Source organism: Erpetoichthys calabaricus, chromosome 16 (genome assembly GCF_900747795.2).
Source record: "Erpetoichthys calabaricus chromosome 16, fErpCal1.3, whole genome shotgun sequence".
NCBI classification, from domain to species: Eukaryota; Metazoa; Chordata; class Cladistia; order Polypteriformes; family Polypteridae; genus Erpetoichthys; species Erpetoichthys calabaricus.
Window position 1 is genome coordinate 78,558,882 of NC_041409.2, and position 27,706 is coordinate 78,586,587.

General features: G+C 37.4%; 1 protein-coding gene across 2 annotated transcripts in view; it reads left to right on the top strand.

Annotated features, from left to right (window-relative positions):
* The window catches only part of wdr20a (WD repeat domain 20a), a 59,620-nt gene extending 39,569 nt beyond the window's left edge, over window positions 1–20,051 (top strand). For both annotated transcript variants that reach the window (XM_028821165.2, XM_028821164.2), the window contains exons 2-4: window positions 7,990–8,172; window positions 9,371–10,657; window positions 19,032–20,051. In XM_028821165.2, the coding sequence (XP_028676998.1) occupies window positions 9,458–10,657; window positions 19,032–19,085 (1,254 nt within the window). In that variant the 5' untranslated portion in view covers window positions 7,990–8,172; window positions 9,371–9,457 and the 3' untranslated portion in view covers window positions 19,086–20,051. The remainder of the gene's footprint in view (window positions 1–7,989; window positions 8,173–9,370; window positions 10,658–19,031) is intronic.
* Window positions 20,052–27,706: the final 7,655 nt, after the last annotated feature.

A 27,706-nucleotide genomic window follows, 5' to 3' on the forward strand; every position in this document is an offset into this window, starting at 1 on the left:
GTTGCCTACATGTGTGCAGAGAATTGTTGGATTGATTTTCATTTTGTTGGCTGGAGAACCACAATGTGAAAATGAAGTTGTTAAATGACTGCATCTGAAACATACCTTTCAGTTTGTTCAAGGTTCATGTTTACATGTTTATTCACAGCACATGTTTCTAAATGTATTTTGTATAGCTTTTTTCTTGCTGCCTAATTATTTTGTTTCATACCTGTGTGTGCTGAAGCTGCTATAACTTGCACTGTGTTTATTTCTGCAAAATTGACAAACCCAATGCCATTCCTTTATTTGGAAGAAATAAGATTTTTAATGCATTTGTTTGCCATATGCTTTGTTCCTCTTTTGTCATTTGTTCTTATGATGGAGGAATATAAGATGAACTTTTATGTTATAAAATTTAGTCAGAGCTAAGTAAATTATTTTAAGCAGGATCATAGTTCCTAGAGGTTTTGTATACTGTATGCAATGTACTGTGATCATTCTACTTGTGATATTTCTGTATGCTTGATGTCTTGTATTCATTACTCCTATAGGTTATTCACTGTGCCTCTGTCATTTAGAACAGCTTGAATGATATTGTAATGTGCTTTACCATGAAATTCCAAATATGATTTATTGTGAATGGTGTGATGAGATTCATGCAGTTTACTGTATCAGAAGCATGCTTTTCAGCACAGCAAGAGACTGAGCATGGCCTCCCATGGTGTCTGAAGCATCCTGTCAGTCAGCCTGAATGGAATATACATTAGCTCTGCATGAGAAATGCTTTTCAATTGCAGTTTTCTCCAAGTACTGAAATTTACTGTTTGTCGTCCATGTACTCTGACTGGACATAGCATTATTTGTTGTTGATTGGGTTCTGTGATATCCTTGCAGTATCTCTGCAGACAACTGGTCAGAAAATACAGCCAATATGTGGTTAGAGCAGTGTGGTTTTCAAGTTTGTTCCTGGGAGCCTGCTGTTGCTGCAGGTTTTTACCCTGTCTAACTTTTGCTTTTAATTGGACACTTACCTTAGAAATAATTTGCTTAATTAAGTGTCTGTGTTTTCTAAATTTTATTGAAATGTAGTAAGTGTAATATACTGTATATATGTTACATGGGAATTATTTGTTTATATGTTTATCATAATGATGATCTTCAGCGCAACTTTCATCTCACCTTTCAAGGTGTTCATTGTTTGCCTTTGTATCTACTCCATGTGTTGTCAACGGACACAACAAAGGTTAACTATTAGGAAAATGTCAAAACAGAATTAAACATATAAAGCATTTAGAAAAATTGAAATATTTCTAGAAATGTTATGAATGTAAATCTCACACTGCTGTGCAAATAAGGCCAGAGAAATAAGACGAACTTATTAAGCAGCGGGGTTAATTAGAGGTAATACAGCTCACTGATTGTTAAACTGGTTGGAACCAACATGACTGAGCATGAGAACTACTTTGCTACTATGTGTAAAGCAAGGTTATTATAGTTTTGCCTTTTTATATTAGTTTTTATTTCTGTATTTTTTCTGACCTTACTTGGAAATTCAGTTTAGGTTTAGTTTTCCTTCATCGTGTATTTTTTGTTTTAGTTTAGTTTTTATTTTACAAAGACATTTCTATTTTATTTTTATATATATTAGTTTCAGTTTTAGCAATTATAGTATGGTTATTATGGAATTTAGTTTTTGTGTCACAATGAGACAGAACTGTATACTTAACGGGTCTGGACATAATATGAATTTAATGTTAGTGGAAGCTTGCTACACTACACAACACACTTTACTATTTGGTTTTGTTTTTGTCTTATAAAAACAAGCATAATCAAAACCAGGTACTGAATATGAAGAATTTTACACAATTTTATAATTTTTTAAATATTTTTATGTCATTTGTGCTGAACAAAACTGCGCTGTTGGCACTTTTTTCTTTTCCTTTTATTCTTCAGAATGGGCCAATTTGTAATGAACTTTGGGTGAATTTTAAGGTGAGGGTTTTTTACTCTAAATGTCTACAGCACACAACAATTCTTGCTCCAACGACAAAGTGCTTATAATGAATGCCTTCAATATTTCATTCAAAAAGCTCAAACACTGGGCTTTGTTATTTTCTACATGCTATATTGATCTATGGCACAAACAGTTTATAGACAGACTTTTGCACATGCAGGCCTGGAAAGATATAAAAAAAAATAAGAAAAGAGATTCTATTGTGTTCGGACAGGTGTAACCATGAATATCACGGGGGTTAAGGAAGAACAGGACTCTTAGGGTTGAATGAGTGTGCAGACCCCACCTAGCTGTATTGAGGGAAACAAAGAAAACAAGCATCTAGTGTGAAGGTTAGGGGCAGTGAGACTTGAATAGCCCACCATAAGAACAGTAAACCCTTAATGAGCAGAGTAAGAGTAGGTAATAGGAGTATGAACAGTCACAAAATGACAGAGACAGCATCTGAGATTAAGAACAATATATACATTATCTAAACCTGTTTATCCAGAGCAGGATCACAGGAACCTGGAGCCTACCCAAGCAGGTTTGAATGCAAGGCAGGAAAACTCCCTGGTATACAATATGTATGATATGGCTGATGTTAAGAACAAAAAGAATATATTTCACAGAGAGAGAAACATTGAAAAAACATTTTAAAGCATAATTCTGCTACTGGATCATTGTCACAATATCAGGTATTTTGAGCTGTGAATATGAACTAAAAAAGATATAGAATAAATACAAAAACAAATTAGTATGTTTAGCTCTTCACCACTTGGAAGACTCACTTCCCCCACCTACCTGTAGTTCAGTAGAGGCATTGCCAACTTGATTTTACAAGGTTTGCATTGCTTCATTGTTAAGCAATGTTTTTAAAGCAAAAGTGATTGGTCAGCAACAATATGCTGATCTTGTATGATGACATTGTCAGTCTCTCGATCAGTGCCGTTTTATTTTCAAAAATCGGGAGTGGTCTCCCCTAGACTTTCTCGTGTACTCAGATATGGTGATGGATATTTGAGGAGTAAACTGCAAGACAATGATTATATTATCTATATATATAATTCACTAAGCCGGAAGACAAGTAGCCACCCATGGAAAGCACGCCAGAAGGGGCGTGGAATCACTAAGCCGCCGACAAGTAAGACGCCCAAGACCATTGGATACGACGACAACTTGCAGAGCCACGCCTACCAACTCGGACGCGACAACTCTGAAAAAACGACATCATTTATGTTCGGCTGGGCTACAGTACACATGCACCTCTGAGCCACGTTGACTTTTCGGTTACGAGGCATGACCGCGTGCACCATAGCAAACCGTTTTACACGCTACATACAGCAATTCGACTCCGCAACAAACATGAATTTTCGGTTATGACACGGAAGACGTTTCCCCACCCACCAACACTCCTTTTTTCCCGGCCCGCGTCTACCCTTGCTCTCAAGGCATTCACACAGTCTGCTCATGTGCCCGGACGCAAAAACTCACCGACAACCCAGTTAGCTAAGCCAGAAGACAAGTAGCCACCCATGGAAACCGGACGCAAAAACACGCCAACCACCCAGTTAGTCCCTTTCGTCTGTGGTAGGAGTCCACATGCACCTCTGAGCCACGTTGACTTTTCATTATTCTTTTCGGTTTCGACACCCGACCGTGTCCACCATCGAAATTAAAAATGGATCCGTCATCATGCTTCCCAGAAACCTCCTGCCTGCAAAAGGTCTTTGTAATGGCACTAGACAGTCTGTTAGCGCCATTCACCGCAATGTACTGGAGTGTAAAACTATCACATCTGTAACCTCACAAACTGTCCTTATTCCCCGGATATGCCTGACCCCGTCAGATTCAAATTTGCCTTTTACTTTTACCCGAAGACAATTTCCTGTTCGATTGGCATTTGCGATGACAATTAATAAGGCACAGGGACAAACTTTCAAAAAGATATGCCTGTATCTGCCAAAACCAGTCTTCACTCACGGACAATTATATGTTGCTCTCTCCAGAGTTCCATCTTTTCATTCACTTTCTGTTGTATCCTCAAACCCTCCCTTTTTAGACAACTGTGTCTTTCCAGAAGTGTTCAACCATCAATAAATAATTATGCGGCATTTGTTATGCCGCAGGTTCACTATTGTGTTGTATTTTGCTCTCTCCAGAGTTCCATCTTTTCATTCACTTTCTGTTGTATCCTCAAACCCTCCCTTTTTAGACAACTGTGTCTTTCCAGAAGTGTTCAACCATCAATAAATAATTATGCGGCGTTTGTTATGCCGCAGGTTCACTATTGTGTTGTATTTTGCTCTCTCCAGAGTTCCATCTTTTCATTCACTTACTATTGTATTCTCAGACCAACCCGTTTTAGACAACTGTGTCTTTCCGGAAGTGTTTAGCATTCAATAAATAATTATGCATGAGATTGAGCATTAACAGGTCTGTGATGCCCTTGGATGTCCCATACTGCACGCGCACTATACTGAATGGATCAACCGGGGCTTGCATTTGTTCCCCACGAACAAGGAATTCCCAGGACGTGCGGTTCATACGCTCGCACTGATTACGTCCCTACCCTTTGTACAATTTCCCCCGCTTCTACCATGGTCGGGTGACACAAAACATGGCATCAATCCAGCTGTAAGCCGCGTTGACTGTTCATTTGCCTTCCATGGCCACCGCTTCAAATGTATTTCATGGAAACAACACTTCTTTCAATGTTATACAGATTCCTGCATCAAGTAACTGCACCCGCGCTACACTGAATGGATCAACGTGTGTCTACCAGGCGCAAAAAGGCATGTGTAAGCCATTGAACCCCATTCGTGCTGCAAACCGGGGAATTACCAGTAACTGTGAGTCATACACTCGCACTGATTACGTCCCTGCCCTTTGTACACACCCCCCTCCCACCCCCGCTACTACCGTGGTCGGGTAACTTGGTGGATTATATATATAGAAAAGCAGCCAAAACCGCAAAGAACAATGAAAAGTCTACGTGACTCACAGGTGCATGTCGACTGTGCCCGAGCGCCGTCCACCCCCATCCCTCGGTCTGGGAGGAGAAGGCGCGATGGCGGTCCGCCAATTTTCAGTCACAGACAATTGTGTGTTGGTTTGTTCTGTGCATTGTTACAATGTTACTTTTCTTGGTGATTTATTACATTACCCATTTTCAAATGTTAATTTTCTCCCTGTGCTTAAAAATCATTTAAAAAGCGGCCTGATTATGCGGCATATGGTACGCCGCAGGTTGGCTAGTGTACAATAAAAAACCATCAACAACAAATCAAATTAATAATGAACAATTCTTGTAAAAGTAAAGTTGAGTACATTGGACTCTGCAGCTGCATGAATAAAAAAAATCGAGTATGTGTTCAGGTAAAGTACCACTTCCGGTTAATGGATTTGGCCCAAAAGTTAATACAGATCTACAATTCTGGTGTAACAACCACATGCCTAATTCCATCCATCTATCTAGTTGCGTTTTTCAGATATCGTGTTTATACACATACACACACACAAACAGACATAATTCCAAAAAACGGTATTTTCGGACTCTGGGAGTTCTAAAACGTCCAGATTCATCAAAATGTCAAGGTTGAATTTTTTTCATGATTAGTATACTTTCTCTATACTTTGTATACTTTGAGTGCGAAGTGGCAGGTGAATTACTGTCAACAAAAAGCAGACACCTGAGAAATAAACTGAAACATTACTCATTAGTGTTTTTTCTGTCCATACGGTAAAGTTTTTGTTGACCAGCACATTCCGATTTCAGGCGTTTGAATTGTACATCTTGATATACAACAAGTGCAAAGAAAGGCGACACGTAAATCACTTTCCATTCCACACGCTTTACACGTGTATTCAGCTCGCTCTGTCACCGCTAATGCTGTGTGAACACCCGGCCTCCATCACCAGCTGCCGTTCACCGGATGAATGTAGGCGGCTCGTGGTGGATGGCTTTCAGTTTTAGGGTTAAAAACTAACAGCAAGAAAATTAATTCAAAAACGAAAACTAAAGTTATGTTTAGTAAATTAGTTTATTTCAGTTAGTCTTTCCAGCTACTTCAATAGTTTAGTTTTTGTTTTTCAATTCAGTTTTGTTAATTATTTCATTTCAGTTTACGGAAATGTTTTATTCATAATAGTTTTCAGTTTTGATTTTAGTTTTCGTTAACTATAATAACCTTGGTGTAAAGCAAGAGTGCTCAAGTTTAGTCCAAACACCATGGTTACTCTTCAATCCTGTATCTTAATATGCCAATTATTGATGCTGAAGGAATTATTGTTCAAGCAGCCTTTTTGTGCTTCATTTTAGGCAACTCACCTGTTGTTATTCCCAACAGCTATACGGCATATTTTAGCCTTGAACACCTCTTTCATTGTTTGGATTTTTCTTGTTTTCTTAACCTAATGCAAATTACAAAGGAACCAGCAGATTACCACATACCTTGGCCCCATTTACACGTTTGTGTTTATACCATAAAGTATCTGTTTAAAAGTAAATATCTGACATGGAAGACAAAGAAGTGAAGTACTGAGACTGATATGCTTGTTGAAACTAGAATGACAATTATGTGTAAAGCAGGAACTGGAGAACAGTTTGAGACTTGTAATTCTTCAGGAATAGGCACTGAGACCATTATTGCTTACACTATTAGATGTGATCAGTAAGGGTGATGAAAGAGCCTCTGTAGGCAGTGATTTTAATCTCTTTAGGACAATTGATTTAAACGGATTAATTGCTAGAGGCAGAAATTAGGCAGAGAATCAGGATGTAACAGATTAAAGTGTACTGGAATACTTGGTGGAAAAAAGTTATAGCTGCCAAAATATATAAATATGAAGATTGACAGTGAGAGCAATAGTGTTGGTAGTGCTGTAATTTTGGACAGCTAGAGAAGAGACAAAATCCACAATATGAAAATGTTGCAGTACATGTTTGGTTTGATAGTAGAACAATTTCCCATTGGGATTAATAAAGTATCTATCTATCTATCTATCTATCTATCTATCTATCTATCTATCTATCTATCTATCTATCTATCTATCTATCTATCCATTTTATAGTGCCTTTTACATCTATCTATCTATCTATCTATCTATCTATCTATCTATCCATTTTATAGTGCCTTTTACATCTATCTATCTATCTATCTATCTATCTATCTATCTATCTATCTATCTATCTATCTATCTATCTATCTATCCATTTTATAGTGCCTTTTACATCTATCTATCTATCTATCTATCTATCTATCTATCTATCTATCTATCTATCTATCTATCTATCTATCTATCTATCTATCTATCTATCTATCTATCTATCTATCTATCTATCTATCTATCTATCTATCAAGATGGAGATTAGACTGCAAGTGGTTGAATATGTGGAGTCAGGAGGAAAACAGTGTCCTAAGGAGAGTATTAAGATATAGATGCCAGAAGAAAGAAGGAGATGGAGACTAAAAACCATATGGAAGGATCTGCAGGACATTAGGTTTAATAAGGACATGTTCGGAAGTAGAAGTTAATGGAAGAAACACACACTTCCTCTAAGGGGAAAGGAGATGATGATGGGGAGAATAATTGATATCTTTGTTATAGTATGGTATGTATGCTTCTGATCTTGTGATTCACTGGGCAAAGGGATGAGCCAAATACTAGTAGAATGATGGTACAATGAACCTTGCAGTACCTGAGTCTCTCTTATTTGCCTTAACTGTTATGAATTTAAATGCATTTTAACTGTTAAGATGTGTGGGTACTATAATAAAGTAAATGAATGTGCATTAAAAATATGACCACTCTCCGCAATATGTGCAGAATGTTGCACATGGGCAGACTTGCTCTTTTGTGTAAGTAACGTCTCATTTTCCTATTTGTAGTGTTGTCATTTGAGTTCCATGTGCTGTATGTTGTTTACAATATTTTTAGATATGCACAGAGGCCAAATGTTTGTTTTCTTACTGTTTCGGTTTAAAAAGTATATATTTTTGTCCTTCTCCTAGGCTGCTGATTTAAGTAAACCTATAGACAAGAGAATATATAAGGGAACACAACCCACCTGTCATGACTTCAACACTTTGTCAGCAACAGCAGAGAGTGTTTCACTTCTTGTAGGATTTTCTGCTGGACAGGTTCAACTTATTGATCCTATTAAGAAAGAAACTAGTAAATTATTCAATGAAGAGGTAAGTTCATTTTTATATGTACATCCTAGTTATAATCCAAAAGATGTGATTCTTGTCTGAACTTGGTTTTTGATGTAGTTTTGGTTAAAGTTTTCTGATAGATTTACATTTATTTATTAGCTTATTTGTTACACATGCTTAATGTCACTTTTTCCATTTTTTTGTTATTGCCATTTAATAGCTAATTGTTACACTGTGGTGTGGACAATTAACAGTTTAATGCTTTAGTCACTACAACATATTGCTTGGCTAAATAACAGTTGATCACAGTAGTAATGCTCACAAATGTTGTTTGCATTTAGAACTGGGTAATGTTGAAAGGTCAATTTTTTTTTAATAATCGTTTTGTATACATTGCTTGGATGAAACCTTCTTACTCATTTCCTCCCTTCTTCAGACATTTAACGATTCATTTCAATTTAAATTATTTTTAATTCTGTATTTTATTAGAGTTCTGGGCCTATTAAGTAAATGGGACAAACAAGGTTGTCTCTAGGGCGGCACGGTAGCGCTGCTGCCTCGCAGTAAGGAGACCCAGGTTCGCTTCCTAGGTTCTCCCTGCATGGAGTTTGCGTGTTTTCCCCGTGTCCTCCCACAGTCCAAAGACATGCATGTTAGGTGGATTGGCGATTCTAAATTGTCCCTAGTGTGTGCTTGGTTTGTGTGTGTGTCCTGCGGTGGGTTGGCGCTCTGCCCAGGATTGGTTCCTGTCTTGCACCCTGTGTTGGCTGGGATTGGCTCCAGCAGACCCCGTGACCATGTGTTCGGATTCAGCGGGTTGAAAGGTGGATGGATGGATGGAGGTTGTCTCTTAATGTACAACATGCTTTAAATGTAATTGCTTGAAGAAGAACAAAATCTTCAAAATTTATTTTTGCATCCGGTATGTCCAGCTCCCAAGTGATTCAATCAAACGATGCCTTTTGCACTTGAAGATTTTGTGTTGCATAATAGAAATAGCATGCAGGTGGTTTAAAAAAAAAAAACAAGCTAAAGTGACTTGCTGTTTGTGATTAAAGTGCATTAAGTTATTTCTTGAAATGTTTTAAATACCCACTGAGAGTTTTAAGTTGTCTGTTTAACAGTTAAAAAGGTAAATGTTAACAGTATACAATAGCAATTTTATGAATAATAGTGAATTTTTTTTCTTTAAAAATTTAAAAATGAAACCTTTTCAATTTTTTTCCCCTCCCTTTAGAGGCTAATAGACAAGACACGGGTCACCTGTGTGAAATGGGTGCCTGGCTCGGAAAACCTGTTCCTTGTAGCTCATTCCAGCGGCAACATGTACTTGTATAATGTGGAGCATGTCTGTGGCACGACAGCACCACACTACCAACTGCTGAAACAGGGCGAGAACTACACTGTGCATACATGCAAGAGCAAATCCACGAGAAATCCTCTCTTAAAATGGACAGTAGGAGAAGGAGCCCTCAATGAGTTTGCTTTTTCTCCTGATGGGAAATTTTTAGCTTGCGTGAGCCAGGATGGTTTTCTTCGAGTGTTTAATTTTGACTCAGTGGAGCTACATGGTACAATGAAAAGTTACTTTGGGGGACTACTATGTGTGTGTTGGAGCCCTGATGGCAAATACATTGTAACAGGTGGAGAGGATGACTTAGTAACTGTATGGTCTTTTCTGGACTGCAGAGTAATAGCCAGAGGTCATGGACATAAATCATGGGTTAGTGTGGTAGCCTTTGACCCTTACACTACTAGTGTGGAGGAGAGTGACCCTGTAGAGTTCAGTGGAAGTGATGAGGACTTTCAAGATCAAATCCACTTTGGTAGAGATAGGGCAAACAGCACACAGTCTAGGTTATCCAAAAGAAATTCTACAGACAGTCGCCCGGTAAGTGTAACGTATAGGTTTGGCTCTGTTGGACAGGATACACAGTTGTGTTTATGGGACCTTACAGAAGACATTCTCTTCCCACACCTACCTTTGTCTCGGACAAGAACACATACAAATGTTATGAATGCTACTAGTCCTCCAGCAGGCAGTGGTGGGACCAATACAGGAAGCAATGGAAATAACAGCATTACAAGTACTCCTGGAAACTCTATACCTCCCCAACTTCCCCGTTCCAATAGCCTTCCACATTCAGCAGTAGCCAATGCCAACAGCAAAAGTAGCGTCATGGACAGTGCCATTGCATCAGGAGTCAGCAAGTTTGCCACATTGTCACTGCATGACCGTAAAGATCGGCATCATGAAAAAGACCACAAAAGGAATCACAGCATGGGACACATAACCAGCAAAAGCAGCGATAAGTTAAATTTAGTTACTAAAACTAAAATGGACCCAGCAAAGACTCTAGGAACTACTCTCTGCCCCCGAATGGAAGATGTTCCCTTATTAGAGCCTCTTATCTGTAAAAAGATAGCACATGAAAGACTTACAGTCTTGATATTTCTTGAGGACTGTCTAGTAACTGCGTGTCAGGAAGGATTTGTTTGCACATGGGCAAGGCCTGGAAAAGTGGTAAGTCTGTGTAATTGATTTCTTGTAGCGCTGGCAGCAGCAAACACCCGCTTAAAATGACTTGTGGACTTTGTTGTAAATAATATTGAGTCATTTTTGTTAATCAAGATAACAATGAAAATTACTTGCACACTTTTTGTAAGTTGATGCTTAAGTCAATGTCTTTTGTTATTAAAAATAAGGATTGATGTTGGGAAATCTCAGGGTGTCATAACATCCAAAAGCAGCTTCTAGAGAGCAGTCTTAGCTTTGTTTAAAGCTGCCTTAACAAATGTTGTAGTTCATATCATTCATTTTAAATATTTGCTTTATTACCCAAGATATCTTGAGTAGTAGTGCAATTTCCAATTGAATTTCTTCTGGAAATTTCTTACCATTAAACTAAAGCCTCTTTAGTAACTCTTCTTAGCTTTCATAAATATCATGCAGAACTGAGTACAAATAATCCCTTGACATTGCTGTGATATAAAGTCATACAGGTTTATATCCCCATGAAGTGTGTTTCATGGTATTTGGCATTTTATAAATAGCCGGATGCAAGCAGAACATTTCCAGAATTAAAATAGGTAATTTAAGTTATTTATATAGGGGACTACTGTCAAAGCTTCTTTTGAGGGGAAATTATGTCACATCCAATAATGTATTTTATGCTATGCAAGAGTTATACAGAAATGTGCTTTATTATGTGTGAATGCAACACAGTGAAAACAGACATTTTTGTAAAAGATTAGGCCAGTTTTAATCCTCCCCTTTGAAATAGTATTAGCCTTATTATTAAATAATTCATCAAAAGAGCCAGTACACAAAATACCAGCTTTAAGAAGCAGTATTCGATGTAAATTGGTTCCTCATAAATTGTGCTATATATGTCATTAATTTTCTGCTCAAGGTTAATGTATTTTCAAGTGCACTGTTTCTGGATGGACTGATTAGTTTAGATCATGGTCAGCTGTTTAACCCATATGCAGAGGCGACACCTTTTTCTCCAATTACATCCTCTTAGATGTAGTTTTTTTAACTCCGTTTCCCTTGCATGTGTTTAATTTAGCTTTTTTTTATAATCTTTTTATAGCTTGATCAGTAAGAAAATTTATAAATATTAAAATAGATGTTGATTTTAATTGTAGGGCCATACATATAGTTTATAAATTCCACTTAATAAACATGAAACACTTGTGTATTACAGAGGAAGATACTGTATATAACATTACTGAGTTATATATAATTCACCATAATTGTATATGAAGAATTATAGATAAACCAAGTGTTCAAACCAATTAATTCTTATTTTCATATTCAATTCATTCATATATACAGTGACCCTGCATACCCATCCAGAACAGGGCTGCAGCGGAATAGAAAACATTTAAATGTAATTTATTTGTAACCCAGTCACTGGTTTGGGAGATTGCAGCATCACAATAAATACAATTTTGGCTGAGATTTTGCCCAGCATGCATTTGCAAATAAAGTAAGCTGATTGATAGTAGCATTGTGCCCCTAAAATAGAGGTTTATTCTTAATCATGGGCATATACGTTGTTGGCTTAGTTGTGTACACATGCCTTTCCACACAAGAATTAGCAAATGTAGGATACTGTTTTAATTTTTTGTGCTAATGTTTTCTTATATTTATTGAACTTGTGCCCATGAAGAAACACAGAAGTTAAAAATGGGCAAAATGTTCAAACTGTGTATCAGTTTAATTCTTGCACTTATTATTAGTTTTTTTAAGAAAATGAATTCATACCAGGGATGCCTGATGTTTTTGCAGGTATCAAATTATTTTGCTGGCTTTGGACAACAGTTTCCTTCTATCTATCAATTTTCTAAACCTGTTCATTCCTATAGTAAGCAGAGCCTATTCCAGGCATCACTGAACAGAAGGTAAAATCTACAAGTTGTATATGCTCATCTGGAACTCAGATAGAATTCTCCCTCAACATCACACATATTTTGGTATTTGTCGGGAAAATGGGCCACCAGAGAGTGACTGGGACAAGATTCAGATACATTTTAAAATCCGCACAGTATCCTACTATTTCAGGTTTTACTTTATTTCATGTTTCAGTTAGTTTTGGTGTGAAGAGTCTGAGAATTCAAGTTGTAATTTTTCAAAGCGGTGTGTTTTAATATCGCTATTAAAGTTTCACTAATATAAAGCCATAAGTGCTGTTTAGCCTTCAAGCTGTCATTGTATGGTCATTTAGTATAATCTTAATTTCAATATATAAATTAATTTGTTGGAGTAAAAATGGTGTCGTCACATGATAAAAATATAGCTGTTGAATGTTCCATGGTAGTAAAAAGGAGGTAGAATTTCCTTTTAAGTACATGTAACTGTTAAAACTTAATTATTTTAAGGGGAATGATTAAAATGGACTAATACTTATCTTATATCAACACCTGTTTCTGGGTAAAAAATGTATTTTGTATCAAGAGAATTCCACTAATGGTATGTTTGTATATATAGGAGACAATATGGGACCTGTGTTATGCCTTTGTTTAAAGGCAAAATAGATTTTATTGCAAACAGAAGTGCTGAATGAAAGTGCATGTCACAGTATGACCATTCTGACATTTAATATTGTTAAATTTATAAGGTTCCTTATAATGTATACTGTTTTCTTCTTATGAGTATATCTCAACCCTGGTACGTAATCCCCCATAGGTGAGAACAGTGATATGTTTATTTTAATCAGGTTCCTAACAACAATATTAAATACTGTCCACTCATTAATAAGTTACTTTAATTTGAGTGAATGCCAGTGATGTTATTTTTCGTTGGCTTTAATTGCAATTTCTAACCTTATAGTCTTTGAAGACAACCAAAGAATTGATAGCAGTAAGCAGATATTTCTATAACGAAGTGTCTACTTAATCTGCACACTTTTTATATTGGGCATTTGAATAAATTGACTAATTGAAGGAAAAAGTACTTTAGATATGGGGCAACATTGGGACCAGGATTGAGAACTCCACTTTAAACCAAATCTCACTGTGCTTTAAGTGGCTTCTAAACAACTGTTGTTTTTTTTTGTTTTTTTTTTTGAGGTTTGAAAATGATATGCGTATATCCACACAAGTAGATTTAAAGTAAAAGCTAAGTGTCCTATGTCAAAACACCCAAAAGATGATCATATTTACTATATTTTTGGACAATTCTAGATTGTGTTCATAGCATCATACGCTCTGCCCGTATTATAGAGTTTAACTATAGCAGTGAAAATGTACTTTCTTAAAGATGCCATTAGTGAATAGCATCCATCTTTGGACTTTTTAGAGCAGGAGTGTCGAACTCAGGCCTGGAGGGTGGCAGTGGCTACAGGTTTTCATTCTAACCCTTTTCCTAATCGGTGAGTAGTTTTCACTGTTAATTAACTCCTTTTCCCTTCATTTCAATAGCCCTGTTTTTAAGGAGTATTTTCCACCTTTCTTCATTAAATGGCAGCCAAACAGAAATGAGATGTGAAACGAGCCGACAAATGACCAGCTAAACTGGGATTTCAAACCCCAACCAATTTCATTCCAAACAGTCTCTTAATGAGAAGCTGATTCTTGCTGTTAATTAAACTCGTTATTTAATTCAATGGCTTGTTGCTGCTCTCATTCTGCCACAGCAGACATTTCCAAATCTGTTGATTTTTTCTGTTTTTTCTAAGAACATTTTCAAAATGTTTTGGTGACCTGAGAGATCAATCTTACTGAGACCTTCACCTTTATTTATTTTCAGATATTGTGTGATGGGCACAGGTGAGATGGTCATATGGTGGCTTGTTTGATGTCTCATTATTGTGTGGCTACTAATTAAGGAAAGAGAGACAATTAAGGGGCCTGAGTCAAGTTAATTAAAACTAAAGCAAAAGAAGTTAATTAGCAGTAAAAACGGCTCACTAATGAAGAAGATGGTTAGAATGAAAACATGCAGCCACTGCGGCCCTCGAGGACTGGAGTTTGACACCTGTGTTTTAGAGTATGTATTTTGACAGAAAAACAGCTATTATGAAGTAATTTTTTTAGGACAAAGAAAACTACACACACGAAAGCAGAAGGAGGGAATATGGCCAGCACTTACTAATTATCTTGTTTTCAAGTTGAAATTAAAACCTAAGCTTTAATTCATATTATCTAGAAAGTGGTTCATTGTGTTGCTCCAAAACAGATTTTATGACTTTTTCATTTAATTCTTTGCTGTATTTTTGTACATGTTTTGGAAGTTATCACCATTACATTAAATTATTATACTGTAGATGCTCAGTATGGTTGGATACATTTTAAATGTTTAAAAAGTCAATTCTTGATGTCGGCCTGAGAGAGAGAGAGTAAATATTTCCTGTAGTACTCAAATTCAGATACAAGATTCAGTTGACTCTTGTAGGGATGCTAGCTCTGTAGTAATATCTCTTTCAAATATGAGTCATATTGGTGATAGCTATTGATTATTTTACTGTACAGTGGAGGACCCCTGCAGATTTACCACATTGACAACATAGTGACTGGTTCTCGTACTTTTCTGGTCATTATGTAAGTCTGATGTAAGGAAATGCTGGTTTCGACCAATCGGCTTGTGTCTGTACTTCGTATATTGTGCACAAGCGTAAACATTCTAATGCATTGCTTAAGAAGAGAACATATTTGATAAGATCCCCCACTCCTATTTTTTCCAGACATCTGGGCAACTCTTCTATGCACTCTTTTTGGAATGCAGAAAATAAAATGTTATTTTCATGTTGGTGCTGATGCCTTGTGTCACTGTGGACTAACTGCATGTGCCTGCTAGGCACCTTTTTGAGGGTAGGTGATTGGATATTAGTATTTTTATTTTTTCATACATGGGTTAAATGTTGCTGATATAAACCTAGTAAACCTCTTATGAAGTTGTATTCAATAGTAGTTATCATAAAAAAGGCTGTACACAAGCTTGTGATTTTTAAAACATGTTGACAATTTGCCAAAAACTGAAACTTGTGCATATGCTAGAAAAAGTGCTAATAATCTTCAATGCAGTAACATGAGTCTAAGATGAATATGAGTAGGCTCCTCAATGAAAGAAGCTGAGCGATGAAATTAGTATTGCACAAGCCTGTACTTGAGACTGTAGCTTTAAGAAACACTACATCAGTCCCATGCTTCTACTTTTAGATATCCACATATACAGCTGGTCAGAAAAACCTTAGCATAACTAGTAACGAGTGCAATGTGCTTGTTATCAAATGACATTCTGTATATTGGTCTGGAAATCACATAGCACACACTGACAATGTCTAATAAGTCATTCACTTAAAAAAGAAAGTCTTCTCCATCTTTCTTCCAGAAGAAACTCTGCATAAATGTAGTTTGGTTTATGGTTATAATTGACAAGAGGATAGTAAAGCAACTCTCTTCATCCTTTTCTCCATCTGTTCCACTAAGTATTGTGGATTTATTTTGTATTTTTTTTCCTCCTCTGGAGAGTTTATAGAGCCAAGTGTGCAAACTGAAAAAGGCAGGATGGGGTGAAGAAATTCTTCATCCCAGTAAACCATGTATAATAATGATAGTGAAGTGAGAGGATTGTCATTAATCTGTTAGACCCAGTGCTTCCTGAATAAACTTGGGCACCCTGGTACCTGGAATTGAATTAGTCAAGTTTGACAATGTCACTTCTCATTCTTAATAATAATTCTTTGCATTTATATAGCACTTTTCTCATTACTCAAAGCGCTCAGCAATTGCAGGTTAAGGACCTTGCTCAAGGGCCCAACAGAGCAGAGTCCCTTTTGGCATTTACGGGATTCGAACCGGCAACCTTCCAATTGCCAGTGCAGATCCCTACCCTCAGAGCCACCACTTCGCCTGCAATTCTTAAAGATGTTCATATCTTTTAAGGAAACATATTTAACACACATTACTATGTAGTCCAGCAACAGCGTTTAACGTTTGGGCTTGGGCGTGGCCCTGCATAGTGATGCATTATTTGCTTAATGTCTTACTGTGCTGTCATATTTAAGCAGTAGGAAGAAGTTGCCTTATCTCTCTATGAAAAATGAACTTACTGCAGAGGTGCTCTTTCACTAAAAGGAGTCATTAACAATGTTCTAGTAACTGGCAATAATTCTTTTAACTTTTGGCATTATACATTTAGCTGTGCTTTCTTAATAAATAAAGGCCACATATTAAGTTTAATGGACAGGACAGGAGTTCATTCTGTTTGGGAAGATGAATCATAATAGGAAAAAGTCTCTTAATAAATAAGAGCGAAGGGTGAGGGCATGTAAGCACCACAAGTGGAGCACTTTCTGGTGACATCATCTGAGCTCCTTCTCTGTCACTCTCCACCTTCAGCGCAGCACCATAACTACAGCCCCACAGGTCCTATAATATCTCTGTCCCAATACACATTCTTCAGGTGCACATAAATACAATGAAATTCTTACATACCTGTCTCCCACAGGTAAGAGAACAAGGTCCACTGGTTTCTGATAATTGGGACAATACACATATTCTTTTCCTTTTCCCTTTGGAAGGCATTAAAGTCGTCACTAAAAACATTTATTGAATTGGATGCTGTAGATCATTAACCCCAAAATGAAATTCTACTGAGAACAGAACCTTTATGAACGTTTGATTGCTTAAAAATAATTAATACTTCCCTCACAAAAACAGATGCTTTTCTTTATGTGGTGTAGTGATGAAAGTGTGCATTAGAAAGTGTTTCTCCAGGAGAGAAAATGAATGTGATTGGACAACTTTAGTTTGTAATCCATAAACATCTGTATTTCTTTGCACAGTTTATATGCATCAGCAGTGCTTTCCATATCCCCAACCATAAATGTATTACTGCAAGCCTAAAATCACTGGTGATCCATGCTTTCTTATTAAGAAATAATCAGATTATTCTTATAAACACTCAGTCATTCACACATTTCTTTTTATCACTTGGGTTACTCAGTCACATCTCTAAACATGTCCCAATATAAAGACCCCAGCTTTTTGTTTTTATTTCTCTGCCACTTTTCCCAAGCAATGTGGTATTATTCTGCTGGTAGAAGGAGTAATAAAAGGTGAATCAATATGAAGTAGCAGGTAGTAAGTGTCTTATAGGTATGTAGTGGTGGTTTGCTTTTTTTTTTTTTTTTTTTTTTTTAAACCTGCCTTATTGATTTCCACCACAAAAATAAATAATATCCTCTGGATGTTAACATTCATGTCGGTAATCATATTGTACAATTCATTCAGTGCAGTACTGGTGTTGGCTTGTGAAGGAATTTAGACAGCACTCAGGAAGACATTACAGACCTTTACCTGGAAAGTAAAATTGGCAGTATTTAATCATTAAACACTCCAGCACAGGTGAGCTGTTTATTGCCATGATCCATGCACCACATGCTGTTTACCATAAAAGATCAGCTTTTACCTAATGATTTATGTAATTTTAAAATGGAAAAAAATTAGTCCATCTGGATTGCAGAATTTGGTGTTTCAGGGTGAATCATCTTTAAGAGAGCCAGGAAACACAGCAACTTCAGACATCTATCCATGAAGCCAGTCTTCTTTCTCTAATTTGTTATCCAACATCAGTGTTGACCAGGAAAAATGCCGAGTAGATGTAACGTATAAGGTACTTTATAGGAACATTTTACAATTGTTTCCATATTTCTGTAACTGAAGGACTGATGCATTAATTTCCTTACTTAGGTTACACAACAATTATACAGTGGGATTGGAATTGTTGTCTGTATAAAATACTGTCCAAAGCTTTTAGACATATTTATGTTTAGGGTATTTAATTTCATACAGTGTTTGATCAACTTTAGGGCTCACTGTATGCAGTGGTCAGGGTAAACTTTAAGTTAGTCTGATTAATGTGTTGCATTTTAAGCAATATTTTAAGGGCATTCATAACCAGAAATCTTTTTTTTTTGTCATTGGAATGTAAGTAAGTTGACTTTTGTGTAGCACACCTCACTGAGTGCAGGCTCAGAGCGCCAAACAAAAGAAATCATCATTTGATTTTTTTGTGGTATATCACAAAGCAAATTGCTGATACTGTTGCAGTATAAATTGAACACTAATGTTTTAGTTTTCATCTCAATGTACCAGTATATGCTTGTTTTTTTTCTTCTTGACGTTATTGCAGTTGTTAATACATTTGTAATGTTGCAGTCTTTGTTGTGCCATCACTTTAGATCCCCATGAAAGGTATATATTGATCTTCAACAGACTGCTATATGGATGGATGGATGGGTGGACCTTGAAAGTGTGAAAAAACTTGCTTTTATTGTAAACACCTAACTGATTAATTGAATTTAATGGACTGGGAAATTGGGCGCAGTTTTGCTGTTTAAGTGTTTTATATGCAGAAGAATAGTCATTGCATTTTGTTTCCTTTTCAGGGTTTATTGTCCTCACAAAATCAAGCCAACTCTCCCAGTGGAACTGTAGTATAGCCATCCCAATTCTGCTGCTAAGAAACCTTCACCACAAACAGAGAAGTAATGACATTGAAACCAGAGCCAGGAACTGTTCTTCATCCTCAGAGCTTTAGGAGGTTTTCTGTTGGGATTTTTGTGTCATCTCTTTACTTATTATTTTCCCCCTTTTAATTGGATGTGGTTTACTTACTGGTATCATCTGGCATGTGGGGGTGGGGGAGGTGGTACATTGTATAATTTTGTCATAATCCTAAACATAACACATACAAGGTTGGGTGTAGTGGCTTTGGTGATTCCTTCATTTTATCCTCTTACTTTTAGAACTGTGATATCAAACTTGAGGAAGCTGAAAACCATGTTGTCTTTGGTTCCTACCTGTTCAGTGTTCACTTTATCTCCAAATTTAACGTAATTTAATCATTAGTTCATTGTGAATACAGAAACGGAACAGGGGAATGCTAAAAGATGTGAACAAATTCCACCAATATTAACTATCTGTTCAGTAAACTCACCATTGTGTACTTGGCACTGATTTTATTTTATTTTATTTTATTTGAATGCAATTTGTCTGGAGACAGCCTGGATGCACTTGGGTATTGAAAATCATTACTCTCCAACTTGAAATTGTGAAATGAGCTGGATGCTGCAATCAGTTTTAAAAAAAAAAAAAAAATACAAAAATTTGTTTGCACTTAATAGTTTAATGTTAGAAGATAATGGCTTTAAAGGTGTGAAAAGGACTCCCAGAAAGCTATAACGTTGCTAAAGATTTAAAAAAATTCTTTGTATCTATTGAGCATTTATTTTAATATTGTTTGAAATTACAATCTGCTCTGTATTATATGTATAAATATTGTAATTCAGTGATTGGGCAAAAATTTATCATTACACTAGTGTAAGTTCATCTTCATTAAAGAAAAATAGTGATATTTCTAATGCAGAAAAATATACATATTAATAATATTAAAAATATTGAATATGCAGGTTTTGTTTTCCTTTTTTCTGTTGTACAATAAAACAGATGTATTTTTTTTAATTATATATGTTTGGAATAGGAAAAATCTTTGTATCAAATAGAATTATCTCCAAGATGAAGCTGCAAAACTGCTTATTTAAAGGTAAGCAGTTGCAGTTTAACTTGAAGCTCAGGATGTAAGCAGATGAGAAACCTTAGTGTCCCTATCCTCTGTACAGTCACCAAGGGAGTAGAAACATAAGACTAATGTTCATCGGGGGCTTTAAAAGTTACACTATTAAAAAAAAAAAAAAAATTTAATAAGTTCACCTCTTGATTTTCAGTTCTTAATACCTTTTGGTGTGGATGAAGGGAAGGAGGTTATGCTAAGATTTCTGTACACCATCTGTTTTGCTTTTTTGATGAATGAATTTGACACTTTACACATTTCTGCTTTACTAGAACCTGAAGAGTAAGATGTTTCCACTTAATACATGATTTAATTTTGACCTGTGGTGTATCTGGTTTATTAAGTAATTTTATTCCGTCATCTTTGCAGACATTTGTAGTTGCCGTGCACAGTTTATAGTTTTACTAGTTGCAAATTCAGTGTGGACTCTACATGGTATTAGGCAAGTGTGAGTTTGTTAGTTTTCTCATGTTAGCCTAAAGCCAATGTCACATTATGCGACTTCTAGTCTGAGGGCATGTCAGACTTCCCATCTGCCAATACTAATCTGTTGGCTGAACCATTTTAGCTTATACGAATGAAAATCACTGAGCGTGTTAAATGTTGTGACTATGTGCTGACTTTCTAGCACAATCCTGCTCACCCCTTTTTCTGTCAGCAAATAGCATGCTGCGTGACAGAGTTGGTACTGTACAAACATTTAACAGGAATAGCAAGTTGAATTACAATCTCGTATACCTTTTCTTTTTTCCATTTTGTTGTGATACGTAAAACACGTGATATCAGACAGATCAGCCTCGTTTCTATTTGCAAGATCCAAAACACTCATGTTCCTTATTCCTCACTACTACATTTTACTTGATCATTGTACTTACGGATGAGCATTCATTGGGTGTCAGCTCTCCTGCGCACAGAGCCCTCCACTACAACTAAAGACACATTCAAACCAATTTGGTTTTGTTGGAGTGAGTCATGGATTAGTTGAAGTAAGACTTGTCAGATTAAGTGACTGGCTGCTGACTGCCTAGTAAATGAGGTCTACCAATAAAAATCAATGGTAAAGTCATCTAATGTGACATGGCCCTAAGTGACTTTTCTCATTGTACCTTATATGAAACACTTGTTCTAACTGTATATGGAGCTCAAGAAGCTGCACTGTTTCATAGATGAGTTATGAATTTTTCCTGTATGTTTTTCAGCCTTACTAAGCATTATTGGAAGAGGTTTATGCTTTCATCTGTTTCAGAGGTAGGTTAAACCCAGTGCTAGACACAGGTTTTTTTTATCCACTAGGAATAATTGTTCCAGGAAACAAATTTATCTCAACTATTTAGGTAAAAAGCAGTTGGTTTGTGTTGAATTTTGTGCACTTTCCGGCTTTCAGAATCATTCAGGCGGTGGGAAAAAACTTGTATACTTGAACTACTTCTCAACGTGATATACAGTATATATCTATTCTTATGTTTATTCATCTTTACTAATGTAGCTATTACTTTGTTTCATTGGATGACACTCGCATTACATGCACTCTTTGTGTTCTCTTTCAAATGCATGTTCATAGAGCATTCAATCGAGTTGTTCTGTTTGGCTCAAAACAATGTGTTTGTTACACAGTTGAGGTGTTTTATTTGGTACATCAGTGGCACTTTGTGACCGTATTATTGAGCTAAACATTTATGGGGTTTTGAACACAAATTAGCTGGATATCTACATTAATTACTCAACTAATGTGGTCTGACATTGTACTAAGTCACAATGATAGACAGACACAAACTGATTAAATTTAATAGCACACAAAACCTCTGTACTACTACTTGTTCATGCAGAAAACATCATTTAAACATTCGTAGTCCACACTGGAAAAAGTATATGAACCCCAAGGCTAATGACTAATGACAGTAAATTTAATTGGAGTTAGTTTTCGGACAGTGAGATGGGATTGAAGGTGTAGAGTGGGGGTGCTCTGTTCACAAAAAGACTCTGTTTGACTGCTGCTAGGATAGATGCTCTTTTCAAAGAAGAAACATCAAACAAAATACCCTTAGAAGATGAAATGGAGAATTGGAGAATTCTTCAAGAGTATTTTTTTTAAAGAACTGGATGTTCATCAGTTCATTATGGAAGCGTATTAGGGCCATAGTGAAGAAAAAAAAACTAAATGTCGAGATTAAAGTCGACATGTCCACTTTATTCTCAGTTTATTTTGTCATTAAAGTAGAATGTCGTAAATTAAACTTCATCTTAAAATAAATAATTTACTAGATTTTCTCATACCCCATTATAAGTTATGTAGAACATTAAATGCCTTGTATTAAGTGTTCCCCGACCCAGTTGTTAATCGATACGCGCTTCTTAAACTGACTTCCTCTTGCACTACGGAGGCGCAGGCAGCGATCACCTCGCAGAATCCATTCACTTCATGATATTCCTGCTCTCTGATCATTTAGAATGCTAAGATAAATACTTGATAACATTTTCATGACGAAATCCATTAAAGCAGGTATTAAACATGCACGGTGGTGTGGCGGTAGTGCTGCTCCCTCGCAGTAAGGGGTCCCCAGGTGTACGTTGAGTGTAGAGAACTTTATGGCAGGTGTGACGAGGCTCCAAAAAACTGGATGTATGAATAAGTATCGCACAGGTTTAACTTACATATTGTGTAAATGTTGGGTTTGTGATCTGGTTGTTGGAGACACGAACACAGAATTCAATGAATGTTCTTCTGAGCGTGCTTTCTTTATTGCATGCGTGTGCTGTCTGTCTGACGTACCAAACCCGCAGTTCCTATCCTTCCTTTTTCTTTCTCAACATAACCAATCACCACACGATAAAAGTTTTTGTGAAATTAAAACTAGTTATAAACTTTAAAAAATCTTCGTTATACATTTTTAATTATGCCATCCATTCAGGGTTGCGCCCATCCCAGCAAGCATCGTGTGCCAGGCAGGAACAAATCCTGAATGGTACGCCAGCTCATTGCATGGTGAATACGAGCACACACATACCCTAAGGTCAATATAGCATAACAAAACCCTACTACCTACATGACTTTGAAAGGAAACTGAAGCACCCTGAGTAAACCCAACAGGAAAGCAGTGCAACCTCCACTCCACTGTGCCCCCACATGATTAATACCTGCTTTAATGCATTTCATCATGAAAATATCAAGTATTTATCATTTAATTTAGCATTCTAAATGTTCAGAGAGCAGGAATATCATGAAGTGAATGGATTCTGTGCGGCGATCGCTGCTTGCGCCTCCTCTTAGTGCAACGGGAAGTCAGTTTAAGAAGCACGTACAGCGATTAACATGGCGCAGGGAACACTTAGCACAAAGCATTTCATGCGCTACATACAGTAATTTATGACGGGGTTTGAGAAAATCTAGTAAATATTCATTTTAAGATGAAGTTTAGTTTACGATGTTCTACTGTAATGACAAATTGCGAGAATAAAGCCAACATGTCAACTTTAATCTCGACATAAACGGCGAGCATGAAGTGGAAATATTGAGAATAAAGTCAACAGGTTGACTTTATTCTTGACATTTAGTTTTTTTTTTTCCACTGTGGCCCTAATAAGCTTCCGTAGTTCATAGTTAGACATGCTTTCTACATGTGCAATAAATTCAGGACTGATGCCACTTTCCCTGGAAGTGGATGTCTTACAAAGATCATGATAAGTGCACAGCATACAATTCTGAAGGCAATGAAAAAGATACCTAGGTTAGCAGCAGATGATCTGCAGACATTTCCTGAACTTCTCAATCTCCATTTATGTATGCAGTATAAGAAAAACAAAGAACAACATTGGTGTTCATGTAGGAATACCACAAAGGAAACCATTGCTGTACATCTGAAGTTACAGTGCATCCGTAAAGTATTCACAGCGCATCACTTTTTCCACATTTTGTTATGTTACAGCCTTATTCCAAAATGGATTAAATTCATTTTTTTCTTCAGAATTCTACACACAACACCCCATAATGACAATGTGAAAAAAGTTTACTTGAGATTTTTGCAAATTTATTAAAAATAAAAGAATTGTGAAAGCACATGTACATAAGTATTCACAGCCTTTGCCGTGAAGCTCAAAATTGAACTCAGGTGCATCCTGTTTCCCCTGATCATCCTTGAGATGTTTCTGCAGCTTAACTGGAGTCCACCTGTGGTAAATTCAGTTGACTGGACATGATTTGGAAAGGCACACACCTGTCTATATAAGGTCCCACAGTTGACAGTTCATGTCAGAGCACAAACCAAGCATGAAGTCAAAGAAATTGTCTGTAGACCTCCGAGACAGGATTGTCTCGAGGCACAAATCTGGGGAAGGTTACAGAAAAATTTCTGCTGCTTTGAAGGTCCCAATGAGCACAGTGGCCTCCATCATCCGTAAGTGGAAGAAGTTCGAAACCACCAGGACTCTTCCTAGAGCTGGCCGGCCATCTAAACTGAGCGATCGGGAGAGAAGGGCCTTAGTCAGGGAGGTGACCAAGAACCCGATGGTCACTCTGTCAGAGGTCCTCTGTGGAGAGAGGAGAACCTTCCAGAAGGACAACCATCTCTGCAGCAATCCACCAATCAGGCCTGTATGGTAGAGTGGCCAGACAGAAGCCACTCCTTAGTAAAAGGCACATGGCAGCCCACCTGGAGTTTGCCAAAAGGCACCTGAAGGACTCTCAGACCATGAGAAAGAAAATTCTCTGGTCTGATGTGACCAAAGATTGAACTCTTTGGTGTGAATGCCAGGAGTCACATTTGGAGGAAACCAGGCACCGCTCATCACCAGGCCAATACCATCCCTACAGTGAAGCATGGTGGTGGTAGCATCATGCTGTGGGGATGTTTTTCAGCGGTAAGAACTGGGAGACTAGTCAGGATAAAGGGAAAGATGACTGCAGCAATGTACAGAGACATCCTGGATGAAAACCTGCTCCAGAGCGCTTTTGACCTCAGACTGGGGCGACGGTTCATCTTTCAGCAGGACAACGACCCTAAGCACACAGCTAAGATATCAAAGGAGTGGCTTCAGGACAACTCTGTGAATGTCCTTGAGTGGCCCAGCCAGAGCCCAGACTTGAATCTGATTGAACATCTCTTAAGAGATCTTAAAATGGCTGTGCATCGACGCTTCCCATCCAACCTGATGGAGCTTGAGAGGTGCTACAAAGTGGAATGGGCGAAACTGGCCAAGGATAGGTGTGCCAAGCTTGTGGCATCATATTCAAAAAGACTCGAGGCTGTAATTGCTGCCAAAGGTGCATCGACAAAGTACTGAGCAAAGGCTGTGAATACTTATGTACATGTGATTTCTCTGTTTTTTTATTTTTAATAAATTTGCAAAAACCTCAAGTAAACTTTTTTCACGTTGTCATTATGGGGTGTTGTGAGCAGAATTCTGAGGAAAAAAATGAATTTAATCCATTTTGGAATAAGGCTGTAACATAACAAAATGTGGAGAAAGTGATGCGCTGTGAATACTTTCTGGATGCACTGTAGGTGGAATCCACCTTAATGTTGCGCACGTCTGGGACACGTTCTGTGAATTGATGAGACAAAAGTCTGAGGCTAAGGATCTGCGCTGGTATCCAGAAGGTTGCCGGTTCGAATCCCCATCACTGCTAAAAGAGACCCTACTCTGCTGGGCCCTTGAGCAAGACCCTTAACCTGTGATTGCTCCAAGGGTGCTGTACAATGGCTGACCCTACGCTCTAACCCCAAAGGGTATGCGAAAACTAACAAATTCCTAATACAAGAAATTGTATAAGGCGAAATAAAGAACAAAAGTTGGAGTCTTTGGGGGAAAAAATGTACATTTGTATGTTTGTTAATGGAGGAAAAGCACCGCACACCAACACTAAAACCTCATCCTAGCAATGAGGCAGAATGGAGGGAGAATCATGGTGTGGTGCTGCCTTTCTGCCGCAGGGTCTGGACAGCTTGTTGTTACAGATACAACAATGAATTCCCAATTGTATCATTAATTTTTACAGGATAATGCCAGGGTACCCTGGCTGTCAGTCATATGAACATTTTGGGTGATAGAAGCAGACAATGATCTAAAACACCCAAGTAAATCAACAACAGAATGGTCTAAATCAAAGTGCATCTGTGTTCTGGAATGGCCAAGTTAGAGCCCAGCCTTCACCCCAATTTAGACGACACAGCATGACCTGAAAAGCTGCTCACAGAATGAATTCCAGAAATATTAATTGCACTCAAAATTTATGCAAGTCTGATCAATGGATTCAGGAAAAGTTTGGTGGTGATTACTGGGATTCCGAAGATTTATAGTGGTGGCTGCGTCCATAACTGATGAGATGTTTAAACAATGTGTTCAGTATTGAATAGAAGTCATCCAGTTGTTTGTGTGTTATTGAGTTAAGCTGACTGAAAATCAGACCAACTATTGATGAGTAAATATATAAACAGCTGGGGTATGGAAAACAAGCCCAAAGATCATAGAGTGCATGCTGACATGACATTTGTGACACCCTGTCTATTGTAATAAATGGTGCGTTAACGTAGGAACTGGTCTTCCCATACAGTGCACCATGTTGATGACAAACGCTGAGATATACAGATGGAGGATTTTGGAGTATGGCTCACAGAAGCAGTAGCACACACTTTTTCTGTAACAGCTGAATTGTGTATGTTGCAAGGGTACCTGCAGTGAAATATCATTCCATGAACCCCTCACATGTCAAGTGGTAGGAATTTGTATGAAGTACAAGTCCACAATTGAAATACGCTGTTGCAGTGAATTTGACCGGTCTCCTCTGCACTGGGTCTTGTAGTAGCTTCACCCGACTAGGTGTACTGCCTTGTCATGCACAGCACACAATTTTTGTGCTTCACCTTTTGTATGTACAGTGCCGTAAAAACAGCATTCAGCCGCTAAAACTATTATCACATTTTATTGTCTTGGATTCAAAACTTGGAGTTAAACTAAGACAACACATAATGTATCATTAAATTTGTAAAGAATGAACTGATAACCTTTCAACAAAAGACTAAAAAAAAAAGTTAAAAATGAGCGAACTCCCTGTTTCTTGATATGGTCTATATGTGGTGACTCACCTGTTCTCAGTAAATTTATGAGGATACATCTCCCCTCTGGCTGAGGCCCAGCAGTTTTAGATAGATAGATAGATAGATAGATAGATAGATACTTTATTAATCCCAATGGGAAATTCACATTCTCCAGCAGCACCTTACTGATACAAAAAATAATATTAAATTAAAGATTGATAATAATGCAGGTGAAAAACAGACAATAACTATGTATAATGTTAAATATTAACGTTTACCCCCCCTGGTGGAATTAAAGAGTCGCATAGTTTGGGGGAGGAACGATCTCCTCAATCTGTCTGTGGAGCAGGACAGTGACAGCAGTCTGTCGCTGAAGCTGCTCCTCTGTCTGGAGATGATCCTGTTCAGTGGATGCAGTGGATTCTCCATAATTGATAGGAGCCTGCTGAGCGCCCTTCGC